Genomic DNA, 23,371 nt, shown 5'->3' with positions numbered 1-23,371 from the left:
AAAAAGAATTAACGGACTATTTTCCATTCCCTTCTCACACTGGGTCTGAAATCGGGTGTGTATTTTACACTTTCAGCACATCTTAACAAGGGCTCGCCACATTTCAAGGGCTCCCAGCCAGACATTAATAAATAAAGAGACAGAATAAAGCATTAATTCTACCTTTGCGATGTCAGCGGGACTTCAAGGTAGCTAAATAGTTGACAGCACATACTTTTATACAAATATTCCAGCTGCTACTGAAGCAGGGACGACAGAAGATCACCATTCCACGGCCTAATGTGAAATAGAGATCAAAGCAATTATCACTCACGGCTGAAAAAAACCTGAAAGGTGCAAGGCTGAGGGGGACCATTAGAATGAGCGCAGCAGGCTGACCATACCTGAACTCCGATCATCTCATCGTGGTTTACTATGTGTCTCTCACAACACAATCCAGAAAGCACTCTTACCAAAACCCCACAAATACATGGAGGCTAAACAATATGCTACTAAACAACCAATGGGTCACTGAAGAAAGCAAAGGAAAAAGTAAAAAAACAACAAACAACCCTGGAGACAAATGAAGATGAAAACACGATGATCCAAAGTCTATGGGACACAGGAGTTCCCGTCGTGGCGCAGTGGTTAGCGAATCCGACTGGGAACCATGATGTTGCGGGTTCGATCCCTGGCCTCCCTCAGTGGGTCAAGGATCCGGCGTTGCCATGAGCTGTGGTGCAGGTTGCAGACGCGGCTCGGATCCCGCGTTGCTGTGGCTGTGGCGTAGGCCAGTGGCTATAGCTCCGATTAGACCCCTAGCCTGGGAACCTCCACACACCATGGGAGCGGCCCAAAAAAAGGCAAAAAAAAAAAAAAAAAAAAAAAAAAAGACAAAGTCTATGGGATGCAGCACAAGCAGTTCTAAGAGGGACGTTTATACCAATACAAGACTGCCTCAGGAAATAAGAAAAGCTCATACAAGCAACCTAACCTTACAATTAAAGGAACTAGAAAAAGAACAAACAAAACCTACAATTAGTAAAATTCAAGAAATCATAAAGATCAGAGCGGAAATAAATAGAGAGTTAAAAAATACTAGAAAAGGAGTTCCCGTCGTGGCGCAGTGGTTAACGAATCTGACTAGGAACCATGAGGTTTCGGGTTCGGTCCCTGGCCTTGCTCAGTGGGTTAAGGATCCGGCGTTGCCGTGAGCTGTGGTGTAGGTTGCAGACGCGGCTCGGATCCCACGTTGCTGTGGCTCTGGCGTAGGCCGGTGGCTACAGCTCCTATTCAACCCCTAGCCTGGGAACCTCCATATGCCGTGGAAGCGGCCCAAGAGATAGCAACAACAACAACAAAAGACAAAAGACAAAAAGACAAAAAAAAAAAAAAAAAAAAAAAAAAAAAAAAAAAAAAACTAGAAAAGATCAATTAAACTAAGAGCTGGTTCTTTGAAAAGGTTTCAAAAATTGATAAAACTTGAGTCAGACTCATCAAAAAAAGAATTGGAGAGCCCAAAGAAATAAAATCACAAATGAGAAAGAAGTGACAGCCACACAGAAAAGAAAATCATGGACTTGCAGAATAGACTTGCGGTTGCCAAGGGCGAGGGGAGGAAGTGGGTTGGTTGGGGAGCTTGGGGTTAATAGATACAAACTAGTGCCTCTGGAATGGATTAGCAGTGAGACCCTGCTGTGTGGCTCTGGAAACGATGTCTAGTCGCTCATGATGGAGCCTGATCATGTGTGAAAACAGAATGAGTACATGTATGTGTAACTGGGTCACCCTGCTGGAGGGTAGAAAAATTGAGGAAATAACTATTAAAAAATAATAATAAAAAAAGAAAAAAGTTACAACCAACACCATAGAATTACAAAGGATCTAAGATACTACTTCGAACAATTATATGGCAATAAAATGAACAACCTAAAAGAAATGGATCAATTCCTAAAAATGTACAATCCCCCACGACTGAATCAGAAAGAAAGAGAAAATACGAACAAAAGAATTCCCAGCAATGAAACGGAATCGGTAATTAAAAAAAAAACTCACAACAAACAAAAGTACGGAACCACATAGCTTCACAGATGAATTCTACCAGACTTTTTTTTTTTTTTTTTTTTTGCTTTTTTAGGGCTGTACCTGCAGCATAGGGAGGTTCCCAGGCTAGGGGTCAAATCAGAGCTTCAGCTGCCAGCTTACGCCACAGCTACAGCAATGTGGGATCTGACCTGCGTCTGCAACCTACGCCATAGCTCACAACAGCTGGATCCTTAAGCCACCGAGCAAGGCCAGGGATCAAACCCGCACCCTCATGGATACTCGTCAGGTCTGTAACCCACTGAGCCACAATGGGAACTCCTCTACCAGACATTTGAAGAAGAGTTAACCACCTATCCACAAACTATTCCAAAACATGGTAGAGGAAGGAACCATTCTAAACATATGCTACAAGCCAGAATTGTCCTGACAGCAAAACCAAAGACACGACCCCCAAGGAGAATTATGGGCCAATGTCACGGGTAAACACAGATACAAAAATTCTCCACAAAGTATTATCAGGCCAAATTCAGTAATACATTAAAAGGAGCATACACCACGATCTCGTGGAATTTGTCCCAAGGATGCAAGGATGGGTCCACACCCACAAATTAATCCATGTGACACATGACACTAACAAAGTTAAGAGTAAGAAATCCTATGCTCATTGCAACAGATGCAGAGAAAGCTTTTGACAAAATTCAACATCCATTTACAATAAAAAAAAAAACTCTCAACAAAGTGGGCATAGAGGGAACATACCTCAACGTAATAAAGGCTGCATATAACAAGCCCGCAGCCAACAGCATTTTCAAGACTGAAAAGTTGAAAGCATTTCCCCTAAGATCAGGGACAATACAAGGATGCTCATTCTGGCCATTTTTATAAAACACGGTATTGGCAGTCCTAGCCACAGCGATCAGAGAAGGGGAAAAAACAAACACACAAACAAACAAAAACAAAAGCAATACAAACCGGAAAGGAGGAAGTAAAACTGTCACTGTTTGTAGATGACTTGATCCTTACACAGAAAATCCTCAAGATGCCACCAAAAAGCTATGAGAGCTCATCAATGAATTCAGTAAAGTTGCAGGATACAAAATCCACATGCAGAAATCTGCTGCATTTCTATACACAACAATGAGCGATCAGAAAAAGAAATTAAGAAAACCTACTTACGATTCCATCAAAAGAATTCCCAGCAATAAATCTAACTAAGGAGGTAAAAGAAAGCCTGATACTGACAAGAGAGACGGAAGACGACATAAACAGAGGGAAAGGTATACTTACCTAGCCCATGGGCTGGAAGAATCAATATTGTTAAAACGGTCATACTGGAGTTCCCGTCGTGGCGCAGTGGTTAACGAATCCGACTAAGAACCATGAGGTTGTGGGTTCGGTCCCTGGCCTTGCTCAGTGGGTGAAGGATCCAGCGTTGCCGTGAGCTGTGGTGCAGGTTGCAGACGCAGCTCAGATCCCGCGTTGCTGTGGCTCTGGCATAGGCCGGTGGCTACAGCTCCGATTCAACCCCTGGCCTGGGAACCTCCATACGCTGTGGGAGTGGCCCAAGAAATGGCAAAAAGACAAAAAAAAAAAAAAAAAGGTCATACTACCCAAGGCAATCTACAGTGATTCAGCACAGTATCAAAATATCAATGGCATTTTTCAGAGAACTAGAATAAATAATTACAAAATTTGTATGGATTTTTCCATATAATAAACGTATGAAATAAACCTATGCACTTACAGCCAATTAATCTATGATGAAGGAGGCAAGAATAAACAATGGAGGAAAGACAGTCCCTTCAATAAGTGGTGCTGGGAAAACTGGACAGGTACACGTCAAAGAATGAAATTAGAACATTCTCTCACATCATACACAAAAGCAAATTCCAAGACCTAAATGTAAGACCGGATACTATAAAACCCCTAGAGGAAAACATAGGCAGAACACTCTTTGACATAAATCACAACGAAATTGTTCTGGATCTGACTCCTAAAGTAATGGAACTAAAAACAAAAATGAACAAATGGGACCTAATTAAAAGCGTTGGCTCAGCAAAGGAAACCACAAACACAACGAAAAGACAGTCTCCGGACTGGGAGAAATTAATTAATTCATCTCCAAAAATATACAAACAGCTCATACAGACTAACAAACAAACAACCCAATCGAAAAATGGGTGGAAGACCTAAATAGACATTTCTCCAAAGAAAACATGTAGATGCCCATGAGGCACGTGAAAAAAATGCTCAATATCACCAATTATTAGATAAATGCAAATCAAAACAACAACGAGGTACCACCTCACACCAGGTAGAATGGCCATTGTCAAAAAAACCTACAAATAACACATGCTGGGGAGGATGTGGAGAAAAGGGACCCCTCCTTCACTGCTGGTGGGAATGGCAATTGGCACAGCCGCTACGGAGAAGAGGACAGGCGGAGCCTCAAAAAACTAAAAGCAGAACTACCACATAATCCTGCAATCCTGCTCCTGGGCACATGTTCAGAGAAAACCCTTCATCTGAAAAGATACATGCACCCCCATGTTCACAGCAGCACTGTTTGCAATAGTCAAGACACGGAAGCAATCTAAGGGCCCATTTGTGCGTGAATAAATCAAGAAGACGCAGGACATGTACACAAAGGAATATTCCTCCTCCATAAAACAGAATGAAACACAGCCATTTGCAGCAGCATGGATGGACCTAGATATTAAGAGACGTTACGTCAAAGACAAATATCATATGATATCATTTGTATGAGGAAGCTTAAAACATGAGAGAATGAACTTATTCACAAAACAAACTTATCGTGACCAAAGGGGATAGCGGTGGTGGTGGGGAGATGGACTTGGAGTTGGGGTTAACGCAGGTACACCACTGTATATAAAATAGATACGTAACAAAGATACACTGTACAGCTCAGGGAACTATATTCAGTATCTTGTAATAACCTACAACGGAAGAGAATCTGAAAAAGAACCCTCCTGCATTATCGGTGGGACTATAACTTGGTACAGCCGGGATGGAAAACAGCATGGTGGTTCCCCAAAAAACTAACAACAGACTTACCACACGATCAGCACTCCCACTCGTGGGTATTTATGTGAAGAAAATGAAAGCACTGATTTGAAATGGTATCTGCACCCCTATGTTCGCTGCCGCATTATTTACAATAGCCAAGATGGGGAAGCCACGGGGATGCAGGGCCCCCGGGCCGAGAAATGGATAGAGTGTGTGATGCACACACACTCATACCGCAATGCTGCTCAGCAACCACAGAGAATGAAATCTTGCTCTGTGACAACACGCATGGACCCAGAGGATACTGTGCGAACAGAAATAAATCAAAGAAAGACACGCGCTGTAGGATTTCAGTTACATGTGGCATCTCAAAAACAAAACCACAGAACAGAGTCACGGACACAGGGAACAAACAGGGGGCTGCAGAGGGGCGGGGGTGGGGCGATGAGCGTCACAGGTGAGGGGCATTAGGAGGTACAGACTTTCAGTTACCCGGGTACGAAGGGTACAGGGGGGGGCCCGAGTCAGTAACAATTTACTTATCTGACGACAGATGGTAACTAGCCCGACTGCGGTGGCCACTGTGAAACGTACGCCAGCACTGAGTCCCCGTGGTGTGTACCGGACACCACACGGTGCTGTCGATCGTAACAGTACCTCCACACCAAACAAGCTCACAGATAAAGAGATCCGATTTGTGGTCACCGGAGGTGGGGCTGGGGGAGGGGAATGGATCACTAAGTACTGGGGAATGTAACGTGCCACACGATATACACAATTAACACCGATGTGTGTTTCACACAAAAGTTGCAGAGCGTAAATCCTGGCTTCGCGTCAAGAGGAACACATTCTTTGCTTCTCTCCCTTTTATTTTGCGTCATATGAGATGATGGGTGCCCGCGAAGCTTACCCTGGTGGTTATTTCGTGACGTGTGTAAGTCACATCTCCTTGCCCGGGGCTCTGTGTCAGTTACGTCTCAATGAAACCGGAAGAGCAAAAGAGACGTGTGATCCGAGGACTGGTAGCCTGGGCCTCCCCAAGAGAGCTAGCCAGACATGCGGACTCCTAGGCCCACCCCAGACCGACTCACTCGGAATCTGTATTGTCAAAAAAAAATCCCCATGTGATGTGCCTAAACTTTAAATTTTGAGATGCACTGATGTACAGAACAAATGATCAAGTTTTTTCAATAAATGTACTGTAAGAATAGAGAGGAGGGGTGGGCTTAGATTGAAAAGATTTCAGAGACAGAGCGACCAAATGTAACATGAGGACCCTGTTTGCATCCTGATTTCAACACCTGAACTACTAAACGGCTGCCAGGTTTGAACATCACCTGGAGGGGTTTTTTGTTTTTATCTCTTTGTCTTTTTAGGGCTGCACCTGCCGCATACAGAGGTGCGGAGGCTAGGGGCCCAATCGGAGCTGAAGCCACAGCAATGTGGGGTCCGAGCCCGTGTCTGCGACCTACACTGCAGCTCACGGCAACGCCGGATCCTTAACCCACTGAGCCAGGCCAGGGATGGAACCCGCATCCTCATGGATACTAGTTGGGGGCTGTTAACCACTGAGCCACGCCGGGAACTCCTCACTGGAGATTTGATGTTAGGGAAGGGGCGTTGCTCCTTTCAGATGTGATAGTGAACGTAGTTATGTTTTTAAAACCGTCCTTATCTCGAGACACACAACGTGCTTGTGAAGGTCGCAGTGTGATGGCGTTTGCTTCCCACGCCTCGGTGGGTGTCGGGGGAGAGCAGAGGGAAGCCCTGGGGACAGAGGTGAGCAAGACGGGCCGTGAACCGAAGCTGACTGACGTCGCGTGGGAGTTTGCTACTTGTTACACTGAACTCTTTAGTGGTATGGGTGCTTGACATTTTCCACAATAGCAGAGTTTTCAGAAATCCAAACGCACTGTTAAAGACAGCACAGACGTCCTGCGGAAGCTCTGTGGAGGCTGGAGGCTGTCCTCTGAGCCAGAGGACACACAGGAAGCGGCCGACTGAAACGAGCTCCCTGCTGTGGACGGAAGAGTGGGGTCCCAGAAGGGACACGCCTGTCAGAGACACGGCTGACCTCGCTTATCTCACAGACGGTGTCAGAGAGCCCCTCGAAGCGTTCTGGCCACTGCGTCCCGGTGGGAGCTCATCAAGCAGAGGGCCCTAGAAATAAAGACTAAGAGCCACCCAGTGACGTGCTTCTTTCGCCAGAAGGACGTCCAGGTCTCGTGGGCAGCGCGCTGCCGCCAGCTGCCGCAGTGACACTTCCCAGCCCCTGATGCGGTTCCCAGGCCCAAGCCTGACCGCAGACCAGAGCCTCTTGATTGCAGAGCAGGCTGGGCCCCTTTGAGGAATCCCTGTGACATGGCCACACGTGCACACTATGAGCTTCCCTCAGGCCTCTTCGGAGGGACCTGCGGCCCTGTAGCAGGTACAAGGAAAACCCTCCGAGCCTACAGGAAGGGCTGGTTCTGGCTCCCAGTGCACCTGGGTCCAGCCCCGATCTCAGCGGCAGATGGGAGGACAAAGCCCCCGCACGCTGGCCACGGACAGCACGGAGCTGGGGCTCCCCCTCTCCTGCCCTTGGGCTGTCCTCACCACCAGGGGCATTAGCTGGCCCCCCACACAGCCTGCCCAGAAGCACAGGTGGTGGTGAAGGTGACACCTCTGCGGCAAAATTCAACCAATGGGGTGTACGACTGGATGAGTATCTGACACCTGACTTTCGAGGTGAGCTCCCCCTTAGGGTCACTCTCTGTCTCCCGGTGGGTAGCGCCCTGGACGTCCGCAGGGAGCCGGCTCCACCACATGCTTCGTACCGGCCTGGCCCCTCCCTGCTCCCCCACTCCTGCTTTCTGAGACCACCTCCCCCCAGTTTTCACCTACCTAAGGCCCTGTCTCCACCTCGTGGGGGGAGCGACGCAGATGCGCAGCTGTTACCTTCGCGGACGTGGACCTCTGGGGCCTCCAGACCCCACCACGGCCCCCTGGCCCGAGGGGGACTAGCAGCCAGGGGACAAAGCCTCAGCCCCATCCACCAGTGTGGGTCCGGACACATGAGGACACGGGCGTGGCTCCGGATGCTGGTCAGAGTGGAGACGTCGCAGTCGCAAAACACCCACTCCCTGAGGAGCCACGAAGTAAACGCCAGGCCGGGAGGCAAGGGCGGCGGGAAAGCCTGCGAAGCGGCCCACCCGGCCTCCCGCCCACGTCCCGGGGCCGACCCTGGAGCCACGGGAGGCTTGAGCAAGGCGACGTCTGCGAGCTCCGGCCTTAGGCGCTCTCCAGAAGCGACGTCCCTCTCCGGGCAGAGGAGCCTGTGCTAAAGCGTGTGACTCTGCGCGGATCCCCTGGCGGCGCCCTCAGCCACCGCGCCTCGGGGCCGCGCTCCAAAAAGCCAGGCGGCTCTAGCAACTGAAAACAGGTGTGCGCTCACCAGAGGCCAGGGCTGCTGTTGCCTTTCCCACCGCCAAGCAGAGACGACGCTGCCTTTCCAGCAGCTTCCTGAACTACGCCTGGTCGGCCAGGGGAGGGGGAGGAGAGCCCCCCAGCCACGGGCAGTCTCCTTCGACTTTCACGCAGGGACCTGAGGGCCGCACGGCACCGGGCAAGGCTGGCGAAGGCTCCCCGTGTGTCGCACACCCGGTGGAGGAGAGAAGGCTCTCGCTCACTCACAGGAGGTGTTACGCCTTCCACTCCTGGGCGCTGCCCACTCTACACATGCAGTGATAATCGGAGCATTTAGGCCCAGCCCCTTATATCACCGGAAACGTCAAGGCCGAGGCAAGTCAAGCTTGTTCTATTCTTCCAGCATAAGCTAGTTCAAAAGTCTCACCCCCATCAAGAATTCATTAGCTTTAGACGAGTCACTTCAGCCAGCGGGGGGTGTGGGGGGGGATTCATGATTTTCCTTCTCCAGAAAACGGGCCCTCGTGGGCTCACGCTCACCTAAGCACTCACACCTGCCAAGTGCGGTGACGGATGCTGACTGTGCCGGGGACCCCCCTGTGACAACCTGACATCCTTCATGGAGGAACCCGGGGCGAAGCGCTGCTTGGAGACTGGGCTTCCCGGCGACAGACGGAGACAGAGGACCTCACGTAGGTTTCCTGGGAAGTACTCTCAGGAGAGACGCCCACCAGGAAGTGAGGGAGCAGGGCTGGGGTGGGAGAGCTGCCCGCTGCGCATTTGTAACAGGCCTCAGGCAGGGCCCAGGAGCTCTGAAGCAGGGGTGCCTGCCGCAGGTGTCCCAAATGAAGGCAAGGGGCCTGGGCCTCAGCCTCCCTGCCCTGGGCAGTCCCTGGCTGCGGGTCACCCACTGGGATGGGATGTAACCTTGGGCAGCAGAGAGCAGATCCCAGGAATGCTGTTCTGAATGTGGCTCCCAGCCTTCAACAGCCAACCCCCCCCCCACCATCTAGGGGTGCAGCCCTGGCGCAGAGGGAGGGAGCTGGAGCCACACCGTGGTGTCCACCACAGCCCACACCCTGTGCCCCTCAAACATGCCTGCCTCTCTCACTATGCTCTTTCCAGCCGGGGTGAGTTTGAGGTGACACCACGGTGCACCCCGTCCTCTGCAGCTGGCCTCCAGGCCTCATGGGTGCCCCGCCGATCACCTCCTCCCCTACCATCCACAGTCGCCTGCACCTCTGGCGATCGGGATGTTGGAGGCACTCTGCCAGGCGAGGCCTCGTTCCTGAAGGATCTGATCCACTGGTCACTGAGCTCTTCCTTTTTTTTTTTTTTTTGTCTTTTTGTCTTTTTGCCATTTCTAGGGCCGCTCCCATGGCATATGGAGGTTCCCAGGCTAGGGGTCGAATCGGAGCTGTAGCCGCTGGCCTACGCCAGAGCCACAGCAACGCTGGATCCAAGCCACGTCTGCAACCTACACCACAGCTCCCGGCAATGCCAGATCCTTCACCCACGGAGCAAGGGCAGGGACCGAACCCGCAACCTCATGGTTCCTAGTCGGATTCGTTAACCACTGAGCCACGACGGGAACTCCCCACTGAGCTCCTTCTAAGCCATGCCAGCTGCATCTATCTTGACACTTAAAAGCAGACACGGAGCCCGACCACTGTGGCTCTCTTGTCCGTGTGCACCGCAAAGCCAGCCTGGCGTCCTTCCCCATTGCAGGTACACTTAGCACCACAGGCTTTGCCGGGTCTCCGGGCCCAGGCAGAAGGACCTCTGCTGGAGGCCCTTCCTGCTCTTGGCACCAATAAAAGCTTTCCTTTCAGTGGCAGGAAGTGCATCATTTTCCACTATGCTGGAAGGAATGTCCTGGCGAGTCCCAGGCCACGGAGCCCCAGCATCCCTGCCTGATCCCCGCAGGCACCTGAATCTTCCACGGGCTTATGCACCCCCGTCCTTTGCAGGATGCGTGTTCACCACCGACTCTGACACTGAGCATCAAGACAGCGGGCCGGCGTCAGGTTCTGATGAACGCCTAGAACTGCCGTCTTCCAGCAGTGTGTTCTCAGAACAGTCTTACACGCTTCAAAGTCACCCTAAAGAGCTCCTGTTTCCATGTGTTCTATCCATTTACATTGGCTGGAATACACATTCACATGGAACTATTTTAATATTTTTGTGTATTAATTCATTTAAAACAAAAAAAATAAACCTATTAAATGATGATATAAATGACATCTTTATGAAAAACTCTATTTTCCAAAACAAAAGAAATCTGTGAGCGGCACCGTTTATCGGTTTGGCACATCTCTTTGAGACAGCTGGCATCGCATATCTGTTTCTACCTTCCACCTGTTGTGATCCGTTATTTTGGTTTAAACGTATCAAGAGATCTAGCCTCACAGAAATGGGAAATGGTGGAGCATATTAATAGTCTTTCCAGATAATTGTAGATCTTTTTCTGCAATGGTACATCAAAATTCAGTACGTGGGAGTTTATTAAAGGTTTACTGCAGTGTGGACTCCGTTACAGTAAAACCCACTGGGCTCTTTTGCTCTGTGAAAAGGGTATTTTTCAATTGGAGCAACACGCACTGGCCACTTGGATCGTATCCGCTCACTGCTCTCTGGACCTCTCCGATGTTGGTTGACAGCTCTCATGACACAATACCAAAAATCACAGTTGTCAAGATCACCACCCATCTCGTCAGAAAACTCTTCGAGTACTGGGAAGCGGTCAAGTTCACCACAGTGGAATGAGTTTCCCCAAGTTCTCATTTGCACTTGAAAGCTCAAATGTCACTATGGACAGTAAGTACTGTCAGCTGTTTTCCTTAAAGTGAAGGATCACATTATTCCGTTTTTAGAAAATACCTGCTAAATACCCAAGACTGACTAAGGCTCGTTCTTACCTGTTGGCGGTGCTAAATAAAAAACGTATCTCTTTAAAAAAACAAAAACAAAAACAAAACCCAAAAACAAAAAAACAAACCCAAACCGCAAGCCCCTGCTAGCGCGCTCCAACCTAGACCCCCAGCGCTCGTCCTCAAGAAAGCCGTCTTCTCCGAGGGTGCGGGAAAGGCAGTTTGCTCCGGAGCCTTAGAAGATGTGTGTTCCCAGGTCAGGGTTTAAGCGCTGAGAGCTCCGGGGCTGGCTCCGCCTTGCTCCTGGCCCGGGGACAGCACGGCCGGCGGGGAGGTGACGGTGCTGCTCCTCTTTTGCACGTCGAGCCCGGCTGTGCTCAGGCGCCCGCAGCCCCGGCGCGTCTGCACCCTCGCCGAAAACGTCGACACCGTGGAAACAGCAAACCAAATCCTCTGTTACTGCGACAACCGTCTGGACCTTGCAGACCCACTCGCGGGGGCGCAGGGGCTCCTTGGGGCTTGGGAACGGCCCTCTGAAAACCACTGATCTAGATGCTCCAGGGGCCTTCAGACCGTTTTAAGACAGAGGGAGGGAAAGGGAACAGAGCCCGGGAGCAAGAACACAACCGGCTGCCGCTGGCGGTTCCAGGGAGCCGGAGCCGCTTGGACTCTCCCGCGTGACGGGGCCGGAGAGGAGCTCCGGCCCGTGCTGCACGCCAGGCTCTGACGCCTGGGTTAATCCACTCCGGCAGAGGTGCCCACTGCCCAGCCTGCACAACTGTGCTAAGACGTGATTGCGTCTGTGGTCTGTGGTCGATCCCTGTCGCCTGCCCGCAGGCAGGGGCTGCAGAGACCGAGCAGAGAACCGCACGGGTCTCAGACGGGGAGGCTGAGCTCCGCCGCTTCCCCAGAGCCGCGCGGCTGTTCTTTGCTGTCTTGGCCACAGGCTGGGGGGACGTGCTGCAGGCGGCCTCTTGGGCTTCCTTATCCTGAGAGCTTCTACCCCGCAGGTCAAGGAGCCAGCGTGGGGTCTGCCAACTACCATGAAGTGCCTTCCAATTACGTCCTTAGGAAGTGGAGAAATAACCACTGAGGGATCCCCTGACCCAGGGCATCCACTCTGAGCTGGACCCTGACCAGCTTCCATTTGTGAGCCGGCCTCCAGCTGCCGCCACGCTAACAAGGACCGCGCACTCTGGAGTCCGAGTATTAAAGTCAATCCCGATGCTGTGCCTGCCGCCCTCCAAGGGTCTGGGTGTCTCCTTTCCTCCACACCCAGTAAACTGTGAGCAGAGCCACGGGTTCTCTGGGAAGGACTGGGCAGACGCCGAGGGCCAGGCCCTAGCACTGAGCTGCAGGACCATTCGGCCCAGGCACCTGGCCTCTCCGGCGGATGCGTCCTGGGCCTGAGGAGTGGTTTTGGCTGCAGGGTAGGGGCTTGTGGCTCCATCAGCCAGGTGTGACTGTTCTGAGTGCCCACATAAGCGACGCTCCTGCCAACCGCCTGTCTCACCAGTCTCTCTGGTCACCGTGCTCTTTTTCTTTTCTTTTTGCTTTTTAGGGCCACACTCGCAGCACTCGGACGTTTCCAGGCTAGGGTTAGTACAACTGGAGCTGCAGCTGCCAGCCTACACCACAGCCACAGCAACTCGGGATGTAAGCCTCGCCTGCGACCTACACCACGGCAACACCAGATCCTTCACCCACGGAGCGAGGCCAGGGACTGAACCCACATCCTCTTGGATACTAGTCAGATTGTTCCCACTGAGCCACGACAGGAACTCCCTTTACTTTATTTGTTACTGCGTTCTTTTAACCCCTCCATAGCTCCCTGTGAACTAGCTTTCCCTGGCTGCCCCTGCCCCTCAAAGGCTCTTGTCACTTTGTTGCCATAATTACAGGGGGAGCGGCATATAATCCAAGAGGTGTAATTTCCGTTAAGTGTGTCCTAATCTTATTTTATAGGATTTCAATAAAAGTTAGCATCTATTTATTGCTAACATTTCACCTTCCTTAAAACAACCATGCTTTAAAAATGTAAAACACCACTGCTCTGAGGTCGCCACAAAGAAGGCCGACTTAATTTCTAGTTTGTAAAATGCTTCCCCTCAGATATCCCGCCCACATGTAACACCCAGGTCAGCAGTTTACTCGAGATTATTTAAAAAATTATTTTTTGCTCTTTCAGCAAATATTTGCGGAGTCTAGTGCCTTTGAGGCTCTTTGCTGAGTGAGACGGGAAAGTAACAATTAAGACGTTTGCTGACCTGGGAGATCCTTCGTCCTGATGCACTGCCTGCGGCTGGCCGGGACAACCCCCGCTGCCGTCCACACTGTCAAAAACCAGCTCTGCCGATTCAGGAAGCCGTGGAGTCAGGGGCCCACACTATGTGCTCAGCTGAGAGAGTGCCGCCAGTGACTCGCTGCCCCAGGAGCTTCTCTGAATGGGGACGCCGGCCACACTGCAGGCTCGCTCTCACCGGGTCACGTGTACCGTCCTCCCTGGAGCAGAGAGGCCGCACCCTGGTCCGCGTGCACAGGAGTGGGCAAAGCGACCAAGGGGGCTTCAGCTGAACAGAAGGTCTACCGCTCTCTCTTCACCTGCTGAAAAAGGAAAACAGCGCCATCTGGTCACATTCAGCGCACGATTCCGCCTTAACCACGGTGTATGGAGCTTGAGGCGTCCTGAGTGAAAGCGGGATTTCTGCCAGCCCACAGCACCCTCACTCTTTAGCTCTCAGTGCTGTGACATGCGTTGTTTTCTACTCTGCAGTGAGAGAAAGGGACAAGAACACAGACTTTTTATATATAAATAGGGGGACACACTTTTTTTTAAAGTGTGGGCATGACCATGTCTTAGGCTGCAGCCTGAATTCATACTGCATCACAGTGCCATTTTCTTCTCGATAAAACAGCAGGCCGGAATTTTTCTGGCTCTTGTTTGGCATATGGAGAAGGTAAATATTGGGAAGGGCCTTTCTAGCTATTCTTAGAGTCTGTGGCCTTTGAGAAAACGGGGAAAATAACCTGGAGTTCTGCAAGCTGTTTGGATCTTTCCCTCATCAGTCGCTGGTCTTCTAGGGCTGCCATGGGCTGAACTGTACCCCCTTACACATCAAATTCATATGATGAAGCCCCGACCCCCTAATGTCACAGTGTGTGGAGAGTATTTTGAAGGTTAAATGAGAGCATAAGGTTGGGGCCCTTCTCCAACAGAACTGTGGTCTTACAAGAAGAAAGAAGGTATTTCTCTCTCTCTCTCTCTCTCTCTCTCTCAGAGTCACTCAGGTTCAAATACTATGTGATTTGGGGGGACAGGGTAATTTCTCTCCAAAGTTCAGTGTCCTCAATTACAAAATGGGGTAATGAGTCCTTACACAAAATTTTATGGTGTGATCATATAGAAATATCTTCTGGCTGCACCCAGGGCATGTGGAAGTTCCAGGACCAGGGATGGAACCCAAGCCACAGCAGCGACGAGAGCGGCTGTAGTGACAATGCCAAATCCTTAACCTGCTGCACCACAAGAGAACTCCCAAGAATGACCTTTTAATGAATTACTGATTTCCCATCGTGGAAGTTAGGGTGGGGAGTCTTACCTATGAGATCCTTGCAAGCAGGGAGAATAAGGTAACGGTTTATGTTTCCAGCCTTTTCTTACTTTCAGACTTTTAGTCAAGAATCAGTTCTTACTTGAATGAAATAGATGCATACCTTCCCACCAAGAAAATGCAAAATGAGCATTTTTCTATACGCCAGTGACATGGCTTCATCACAAACTGTAAGTAACTTCAACAGACAACTGGGCCTGCAACCCAAGTATTGCTGGAAAGGCCACAAACTCATCAAGACTCGCTTTTGTAGGTGTCCCATAACTGGTTATGATGCTGGAAAACCACTACGCCTCATTCGGTTATCTGGTTGCATCTTTTGAAGTATCTTTTGTTGGATGGTGTATTCTGGTGTGCCAGAGCAGCCATCGCACACTTAGTGGCACAAGCAGTGGGCATGTGCTTTCTGTTTCACAGCTCTGGAGGCTGCAAGTCCAAGATCAGCGTGCCAGCACGTGTGGTCTCTCCTGAGGCCGCCCCCTTGTCTTACAGATGGCCATCTTTTTGCTGCGTCCTCACTGCCTTTCCTCTGTGCACAAACACCCCTGGTGTCTCCTTCTGTGTCCAGTTTCCTCTTCTTATAAGAACACCAGTGTGATTCAATGAGGGCTCACACTGACAGCCTCGTTGTAACTGAATCACCTCTTTAAAGACCCTGTTTCCAAATACAGCCAGATTCTGAGGGCCTGGAGGACTTCCACACGTGGGCTTTAAGAGAGAGGAGACACAAGTCAGCCCACAGGCTGCAAACAAAGAAGAGAACCTTCCTCAAAACTGGCAGTTCAGAGGTGCTTTATGGCAGACGGGAGTCTACACCGGATATTAAAAAAAGCTGGAATGTTCTGATGTTTTCCTTTGTGTCTGTATAAGAAGACAAACCAAAACTTCTCAACATAATTTGGTTTTTCTGGGAATACTTCACTGGATCTCTACTTTGTGAGAGGATTCTGCTCTGTTCTTAAGTTCACGATGCTCCATTTTTCAAGAGATATCCTCAGTTACCTCTGGCTTGGTCCCTTATCAGACACGTAACTGTCAATACAGAGAGCTGTGCATGCAGTGCAGGGGTGGGGTGGGATATAATTTCAAGCCCATGACCTGTACCAAGAGAGACCATCAAGACCTGCCTGCCAGAGATGCAGCTCATCCGCTTCACCCAGTCATGGGCCAGTGAGGTGAAATGCAGAATTGTTCAGAGCACGGTTTTTTCCAAAGAAAGGAATTAATGGTTTATGTTTCACACCAATTAGTTCTGTGACATCAAAAAGGTGACCTGCTCTGAACAAGCACAAGTCTACCCCTGACTAGAGCCGCACAGGGCTGCACTGCATAAGGCGGCCACCATCAGCTGTTTTTACGAGATATTTGGTGAAGCAGCTCTGTGGATAACTGTTACTTAATGAATAACGTTCTCATCAAGATTTCCTAACAGCGTCCTCTCCTCTAGATCCCGGGCAGGAGCTTCTCTCATCTCATTGCGGTCTACTGATGCTCATTTTACGGTTAGAAAGGAAATTTTGTAACAAAACCTGTCTCCCATTCTCAAATAGCTCAAAGCTTCCAACCACATTTGTGGCCAATCAGTAGTACATGTGGAGAATTCCATGACACCCATGGAAAGTGCTTTAAAAAACGCTTCGTGCCATCTTACTTTACTGTCATCTCATTAACCTGATTTTAATTTATTTCATCTTGCTACATCATGTGTCTACTTGGGAAGTGCTTTAAATCACACCTTCAGGATAGGAGTTTTTGTATCTTCACAATGACTGTGAATGAATGTATGGTTATGTGAGTGTGTGTGGGGAAAGAGGTCAACGTGCCCCCCCCCCCGTTGGAGATGCAGCTTTTTATAACAACTGGTATCCAACGTTTCCCTTCAAATGATGCAAATGTGGTTACCGTTCACTGGAGACTGCAGCTTCTCCATGACTCAGAGATAGTTTAAACGTTCCAGCTCCAAGACCCCAGCCAGCTCAAGGAACTGTCTTGCCCTGTTCTCCTTAAAGGAAAACAACCCTTTAAGGAAAGCACCCGCCGTTGTGTAAAAAGAACGCAATCATATACTGGAATCTTCCAGTGCAGAAAAGCCAAGGAAATCATCTTGGACCCGTAACTCAGAACATGCACCAAAGGCAAGACCTGCAGAAAGCGAGAAGCCGCCCAAGGTGTCCAGACCACCCATAGAAGAACGTGCGCAGGAGGCGGCTAGAGAAACATTTCAAGCAAAGTTGACTGGTAAACTTGTTTCACTCGGAGAACTCAGTTCAGGGACAAGCGGCAGCACCACGGACAGCACCACGCTCGGCGCGCGCTCTCGGGCAGGGACAGCCGGCAGCACCAGGGACAGCGCCAGCGCAGCGCCTTCTGGGCGGGAGGCGGACTTATCAGCTGACGCCTCACCTAGGCTGGACCCCCAGCTTGATAAGGCGGGACCGGGTGGGCGCGCCAGCACTGGCTCTCCGGAGCCGCAGCCCCGGGAGGGCTGGGGAGGGGGCGGGGAATCGCAGAAGGCAAGTCCCAGAAACGTGGCTTCCCCAGCGCGGAGTTGAGGCAGCAGCGCTGCCGCTGCAGAAGGAGGGCAGGGTGGGAGCCCACGCGCGAGGACCACTGCTCTGCCGCACCAGCCCTTCTCTTGGCACCCACACGCTCCGAGGCCCAGCTTCTCCTCCCCTTGAGAGATGCTCGGCTGGAGGCGACCAGAGGTGCAGAGCCCTGGGCACGTGACAGCTCAGGCGGGCCCTGGCTGCCAGACGCAGCCCCTCTCCTTCGCTTTCCCAGCCTCTGAGGGCTTCAGAGCTGCCGCAGCTTACAACACCCGCTCTCACGGGTGCTCGCTGGCGGAGGTTGGGGCCAGATTCACAGGCACCCCCCCCCCCCCAGAAACCCTGCCACTGGCCAGAGGTGACAAACATCGGGAGTGGCTGCAGGCACAGGGCCCACCTTCAGTCGTCCAGAGCAGCCTTCCTGCACACGCCGGCCTGCTATCTCCCGACCTAGAAATGCAGCTGCCTGTAAACCGCAGCTACGCTACGCTCGCCACCTCGGGCCCTCTGAAGACGAAGGGCGGTGTCGCAGCAGCAGACCCGCGCCCCGCCCACCCCTCCTCCGTCTTCAGCGTAGAGATCCGGGCCCCGCCCACCCCGCCTTCAGCTCCTTCTGACCCTGCTGGGTTTCCCGGGGCAGCGATGTTCTCCTGGAACCTGTTGGTGCTGGCGACCATTCTCCTCCGTGTTCGCACGTTCCACCGTGTTCCACACAACCTGGTGGCGTCCGTGGCCATCTCAGACGTGCTAGTGGCTGCCCTGGTCATGCCGCTGAGCCTGGTGCCTGAGCCGTTCGGGCGCCGCTGGCGGCTGGGCGGGAGGCTGTGCGAGCTTTGGATCGCTCTCAAGTGCTCTGGGGCACGGCCAGCATCTGGAACGTGACGGCCAGTGCGCTGGAGCGCTACTGGTCCCTCACCCGCCACCTGGAATACACGCTCCGGGCCGGAAAGCGCGTCTCTAATCTAACGATTGATCGCGGGCACCGCAGTCACCTCCCTGGCCCAGCTGCCCTTCGGCTGGGGGGAGACGTACTCAGGGCAGCGAAGAGTGCCAGGCGAGCCGCGAGCCCTCCTACACCGTGCTCTCCACCGTGGGCGCCTTCTACCTGTCGTTCTGCGTGGTGCTCTTTGGCGACTGGAAGATCTACAAGGCTGCCAAGCTTCGCGTGGGCCCCCGGAAAACCAACAGCATCTTGCCCATTGCGGAAGCTGTGGAGGTGGGTGTAAAGTGATCCCTAAAAATACCCTGCCTGCTTCAGAACAGGCCTCATCGCTGGCACACCTCCTCCCAGGTTTGCAGAAAGTGGAACTTTTTAGTGTGGGGGGAGGAGCCTGGGAGAAGGACAGCCTCACTGACTCTGCTCTGACCTGCTCAGTGTCACAGAGCATTTACCCCTAAAGGATTATTTTGATATAAAGTGATGGGTCTGAAGTACATAATTCTACAGGGTCCCCCTAGGCTCTGAAATTCTAGGGACCTGTGACATCCTTTAGAATGGCTGAAGAAATTTGCGTCTGGGGCTGTACAAGATAAATGCGCAGCTTCCTGCACTTAGAGCGGGGGTGTCTGGGCAGGAGGAAGGGAGAGGAGGGAGTATGACTTGGCAGGAAGACTGCCACACACTCGGCAAAGCAGATTAGTGCTGCGACCCGGTCCTTGTTTCCTCTGCAAATTACGGCAACTAATTGGCAGAATGTGCTATGTCCTGGGTCACCGTGGTTCTCAGCATCCCCATCTCCTGATGCAAGATTAAAGATCCTGTTTACATCCGTCTCAGAGCCTGCATTTACGACCTGCTCCCATTTTCTGTGGGGCCACTCTCCATCTGCTCCCACCCCATCACCCCTAGACTACGTGCAGCTGAGGGCCACGTGCTTGCCTCCCTGAACACGAGTAAAGCTGCAGGAGAAAATACAAACTCTAAGGCAGACAACTGCCCAGCTCTCTCCAAGCGGCACTTAAGGTACAACTGCTACAGCACTCATGAGGGCTCTTTTCTCCTCTTCTCTCCACCCACACTTTCCTGCTTTTTGTTAACCCCTGCTAATCTGACCCTATGGCTCACGATTCAGGATCTATAAGAGTTCCTATGAATCCACTGGGTGTGGAGGCTGCCCTTCACCCCCACCTCATTGCCAAGGATGACCCCTTGAACCTGACTCACATATTTAAGTTAGATTGGTGGAGTTCCCGTGATGGCGCAGTGGTTAACGAATCCGACTAGGAACCATGAGGTTGCGGGTTCGGTCCCTGCCCTTGCTCAGTGGGTTAACGATCCGGCGTTGCCGTGAGCTGTGGTGTAGGTTGCAGACGCGGCTCGGATCCCGCGTTGCTGTGGCTCTGGCGTAGGCCGGTGGCTACAGCTCCGATTCAACCCCTAGCCTGGGAACCTCCATATGCCGCGGGAGCGGCCCAAGAAATAGCAACAACAACAACAACAACAACAACAACAACAAAAGACAAATAGATTGGAAATGTACACAGCATTTCTGCTGTTGGCTCTGGGACAACAAAGTCAATTCAATTAAGCACCCCGAGCACATACTACAGGCTTGCCTACGAAGAGCCCAGCCTAGGGAGAGAGAGATCTACTGCGAATGCTGCAATGTGACTGCGTTTCTCCAGAGTCAGTAGCTAATTCCAAGCATCACCAGTCAATGGAGCGCAGCGGAACCAGAGGTGTAGGTAGGTAGGGGAGAAAAGGGAGGGCATCACTCTAGATGAAGGGAAAGGGGGTGAGAGGCAACCTGGTCCACGGAAAGGTTGTGTGCTGCTGGGGAAGAGCTGTGTGCTGCTCATTTTCACATGCATGGGGCTTACAGAGTGCTGGGCAGAATGGGATGTCAGCTCGGAGTCGTCTCCCCACGAGTCCATCAGCGATCTAGCCTGAACGCGTCTCACACGGTCCTGGACCAACTAATCTGGTCATCCAGTACATCTGCCGCTGCAACTGCCTCATATCGAGGGGCCGCGTCATTAGATACCCCTTCACCTAGTTCCCCAAAGACCTGAAAAAGGGGACTGGAAGGGAGGAAAGAGCTTCTTTCCCAGGAATTCCTCGGAGGACTTCCTTAACTTCTTTACAGCAGGGGTGACGCTGAAGCCCCGGACAGCAGGAGCCTCTTCCCAAGACCTGGGGGAGCCTCAGTGGAGAGGCTGAGCTCAGGGTCTGTCCGCCATAAAAGTCAGGGGAGGGCGCAGAACACAGACTAAACCAGACGGAGACAAACATCCTGGCGAGTGCACTGTCCCCAACAGCAAGACATGTTCTGGAAGCACAGCAGCAGGCACCCTACACTAGAAGAAACGTTCTCAAACATTCTAACATTTTCGAAGAGATTCACAGAAACCCAGAAAGTCAGAGGTCCCGGAGCCCTGGGTCCTACGTGTGCCGGGTTTGATAGGGATGTAGCGCCGCTGGGACCACACGGGGACCTCTGTCACCGAACTGCATGTGCTGCACGGCCTGCGTGTCTCCGCTCCCCGCTGAAGACAGCAACAGGGACTCCGTCGTCACTGCGTGACTGTGGACGTTCCCACCTCCTTCCACTCCCAAGATGTGAGCAACCCCCAGCTCGGTCTCACAGCCGAGCGTGGCCGCGGAGCCGCCCGGGCGCTGCACCTGACACCGGAGGACTTTCTCTTGCAGCGGCTGTGCGGACCCAGGGCTCAGCATCGAGCTTCAGCCCACCCAGACCCGGCAGGGACGGAGAGGTGCCTCTTCCTGAAGCTTCTGCTCATGTCTCCCAGGGAGGGCCTCTGCTCAGCAGCCCGAGACAGTGTCCACCGTCCGCCATGCCACTGTCACCTTCCAGACAGGAGGCAACATCGGCGGGAACGGAAGGAGCCGAGGGCGGCCCTCATGGTGGGCCTCCTCATCGCGAGTTTGTGCCCTGTGGATCCCCTCCTTCGGCACCGAGCTCCTGGGACTTGCCCGCCCCCTGAAAGACTGTCCTCCTGTGGCTCGGCTACTCCAGCTCCCTCTTCAACCCCTGATGTACACGGCCTGCAACAAGCACGACAACAGCACCTCACAACTTCTCTCCAGGTGCCACTGAGCACTAAGTGGCACGGGCAGGAGGCGCGCGCCAGCCCCACTCCACCGGGAAGAGGCGGACCTGCGGGCTCCCCGGGGCTGCTGCAGAGCGGCAGGCCTCGCTGCCACACTCCCGGCAGAACGCGTGTCTGCACAGGCAGCTCTGGACCTTGTCGATCTACCTTTATCTGCTCTTCCTCGCCCTGCACCCAACGGCCACGGAGCTGGCCCACAGACGTGCCCCTTCCTTTCCAAAACCCAGCCCGGCACAGTCGTCATCCTTGTCCCAGGGGAGTCAAACAAGGCAGACAAGAGGGAGGAGATCAGGAGATGACACAGACAGAGGGAGCAGGTCCATCCAGACAGAGAGGGGGCAGGTCCATCCAGACAGAGAGGGGGCAGATCAACCCAGACAGAGAGGGGGGAGATCGACCCAGACAGAGAGGGGGGAGACCGACCCAGACAGAGAGGGGGGAGACCGACCCAGACAGAGAGGGGGGAGACCGACCCAGACAGAGAGGGGGGAGATCAAAAACACAGGCACGCTGAGAACAGACATAAAATCATGAACAAGTCACAGTGGGAACCTCTGGGGAATAGGAAACATAATTTCAAGTTTCCGTCCATAGCCTGGAATAGTTCCTGTTTCAAAAACACTCCAATCCATGGTCCTGGGAGGTATACCCTAGTACCTGTGGGTATGTCCCAGTATTCAGCCAAAAATATTCTCTCCAAACATATTAAAGTTCACAGCCGTGTCTGCGAGACCAGCTGACATGGCGCTGTGGTTTTGGTTATGGCAACCACACGTACACACCAAACCTACGGAGGAGGCCAAGTTTCCGCTGGCTCCCTTGGTCTAAAATGCAGCCCATCAACTTGGACCAGGAATGAAAATCAGCTCAAATCCCTCCTTCTATTTTGAAGCAACTGTTCACAACACAGAAATATCTACAAATTCCACAGAATCTGTCAAACTTGCTTCTTTACTGTGGGCTTCGTTTGTATGGAATTTATGTCAATGTTGCCGGACAAAGACTTCTATCTGCAGATCCAAACTCTCTCATCAGTTGCCGCCTTCTTCAGTTTCATAAGCAAGAACTACGAAGGCACATTTACCAAACGCAGGCACCTGCAGGGGCCTGCTGACTGCTTTGCTAGCTGCGTCTGTGCACGGACAGCGAATGCTTGCGGAGGCCACGCTGGTGAGTGACAAGAGAGCAGCAGCCTTCTACAAACTCAACTGGTGAGACAAGACAACGAAGTGACGATGCAGCACTCACATGTCCTGGAAAACCCTGGCCGTTACACGAAGCTTTAAAAAGACCGTAGACAATAAACTGCCCGTGGTCTGTTATGTCCCTGATTCTCTGGACACCTGGATTTAAAAATTATGTCTAAGTCTTTGAATTATTATAATATGTGTCTATTACATGTATTATTTTGCACACACTAAATTATATCAAAAAAGATTTCAAAAATAGGCAATGTGTCAATTCGTGGTCTTGGTTTGAAATTTAGCCTTGTCTTTACCGCAAAGATGGTTTTTATTCAGCGAATGTGATTCCATAAGGAAACCAGATCCCCTGGTGAAGTCGGACAGTGACTGACGTCTCATCTACGCAAATCGCTCATCTAAGCCTTGGAGCAAACTCCTTCAAGAAGTGACTTGGGAAAAAACCTTAGACTGCTTTCTTCCTGTACACAATACTTGAAGCACTAAACCCACGGATGTTTTAAAATACAACCTGTTTACTCACTCGAGTTGCCTACCCCACTATTAGAACCAGAGAGAGGATGCAATGGCACCAGAGTCTGGGGTTTTAATAGGGGAAGTGTTCCCAAAACCTG

At 51.8% G+C, this 23,371-nt stretch overlaps 1 protein-coding gene and 1 long non-coding RNA gene across 6 annotated transcripts in view; one reads left to right on the top strand and one right to left on the bottom strand.

The window, feature by feature from the left end:
• Positions 1 to 23,371, bottom strand: part of LOC102168197 (uncharacterized) — a 90,943-nt gene that overhangs the window by 12,183 nt on the left and 55,389 nt on the right. The window contains exons 3-4 of one of the 5 annotated variants that reach the window (XR_014833447.1): positions 13,595 to 13,931; positions 163 to 276 (exon numbers count right to left, since the gene is read on the bottom strand). The exons of 2 other annotated variants lie outside the window; for them this stretch is intronic. This is a non-coding gene — a long non-coding RNA (uncharacterized LOC102168197). Of the gene's footprint in view, positions 1 to 162; positions 277 to 10,617; positions 13,932 to 23,371 lie in introns of those variants that run through there. 2 more of the 5 variants (XR_014833445.1, XR_014833446.1) reach the window with 2 other exon arrangements.
• On the top strand, positions 17,852 to 21,655 carry HTR5A (5-hydroxytryptamine receptor 5A). Its single transcript, XM_021078837.2, is given in 8 exon segments — positions 17,852 to 18,325; positions 18,328 to 18,457; positions 18,459 to 18,518; positions 18,520 to 18,711; positions 21,239 to 21,312; positions 21,315 to 21,365; positions 21,368 to 21,475; positions 21,478 to 21,655. Coding segments are annotated over 8 exon segments (1,065 nt in total). The 5' UTR covers positions 17,852 to 17,940; the 3' UTR covers positions 21,543 to 21,655.

Source organism: Sus scrofa, chromosome 18 (genome assembly GCF_054392235.1).
Source record: "Sus scrofa isolate SSC_HxYL_T2T_F1_AM1 chromosome 18, Sscrofa_HxYL_maternal_Yorkshire_Landrace_v2.0, whole genome shotgun sequence".
NCBI classification, from domain to species: Eukaryota; Metazoa; Chordata; class Mammalia; order Artiodactyla; family Suidae; genus Sus; species Sus scrofa.
Note: the sequence above shows the minus strand (reverse complement) of the source record. Positions and strands in the feature narration are given on the sequence as shown.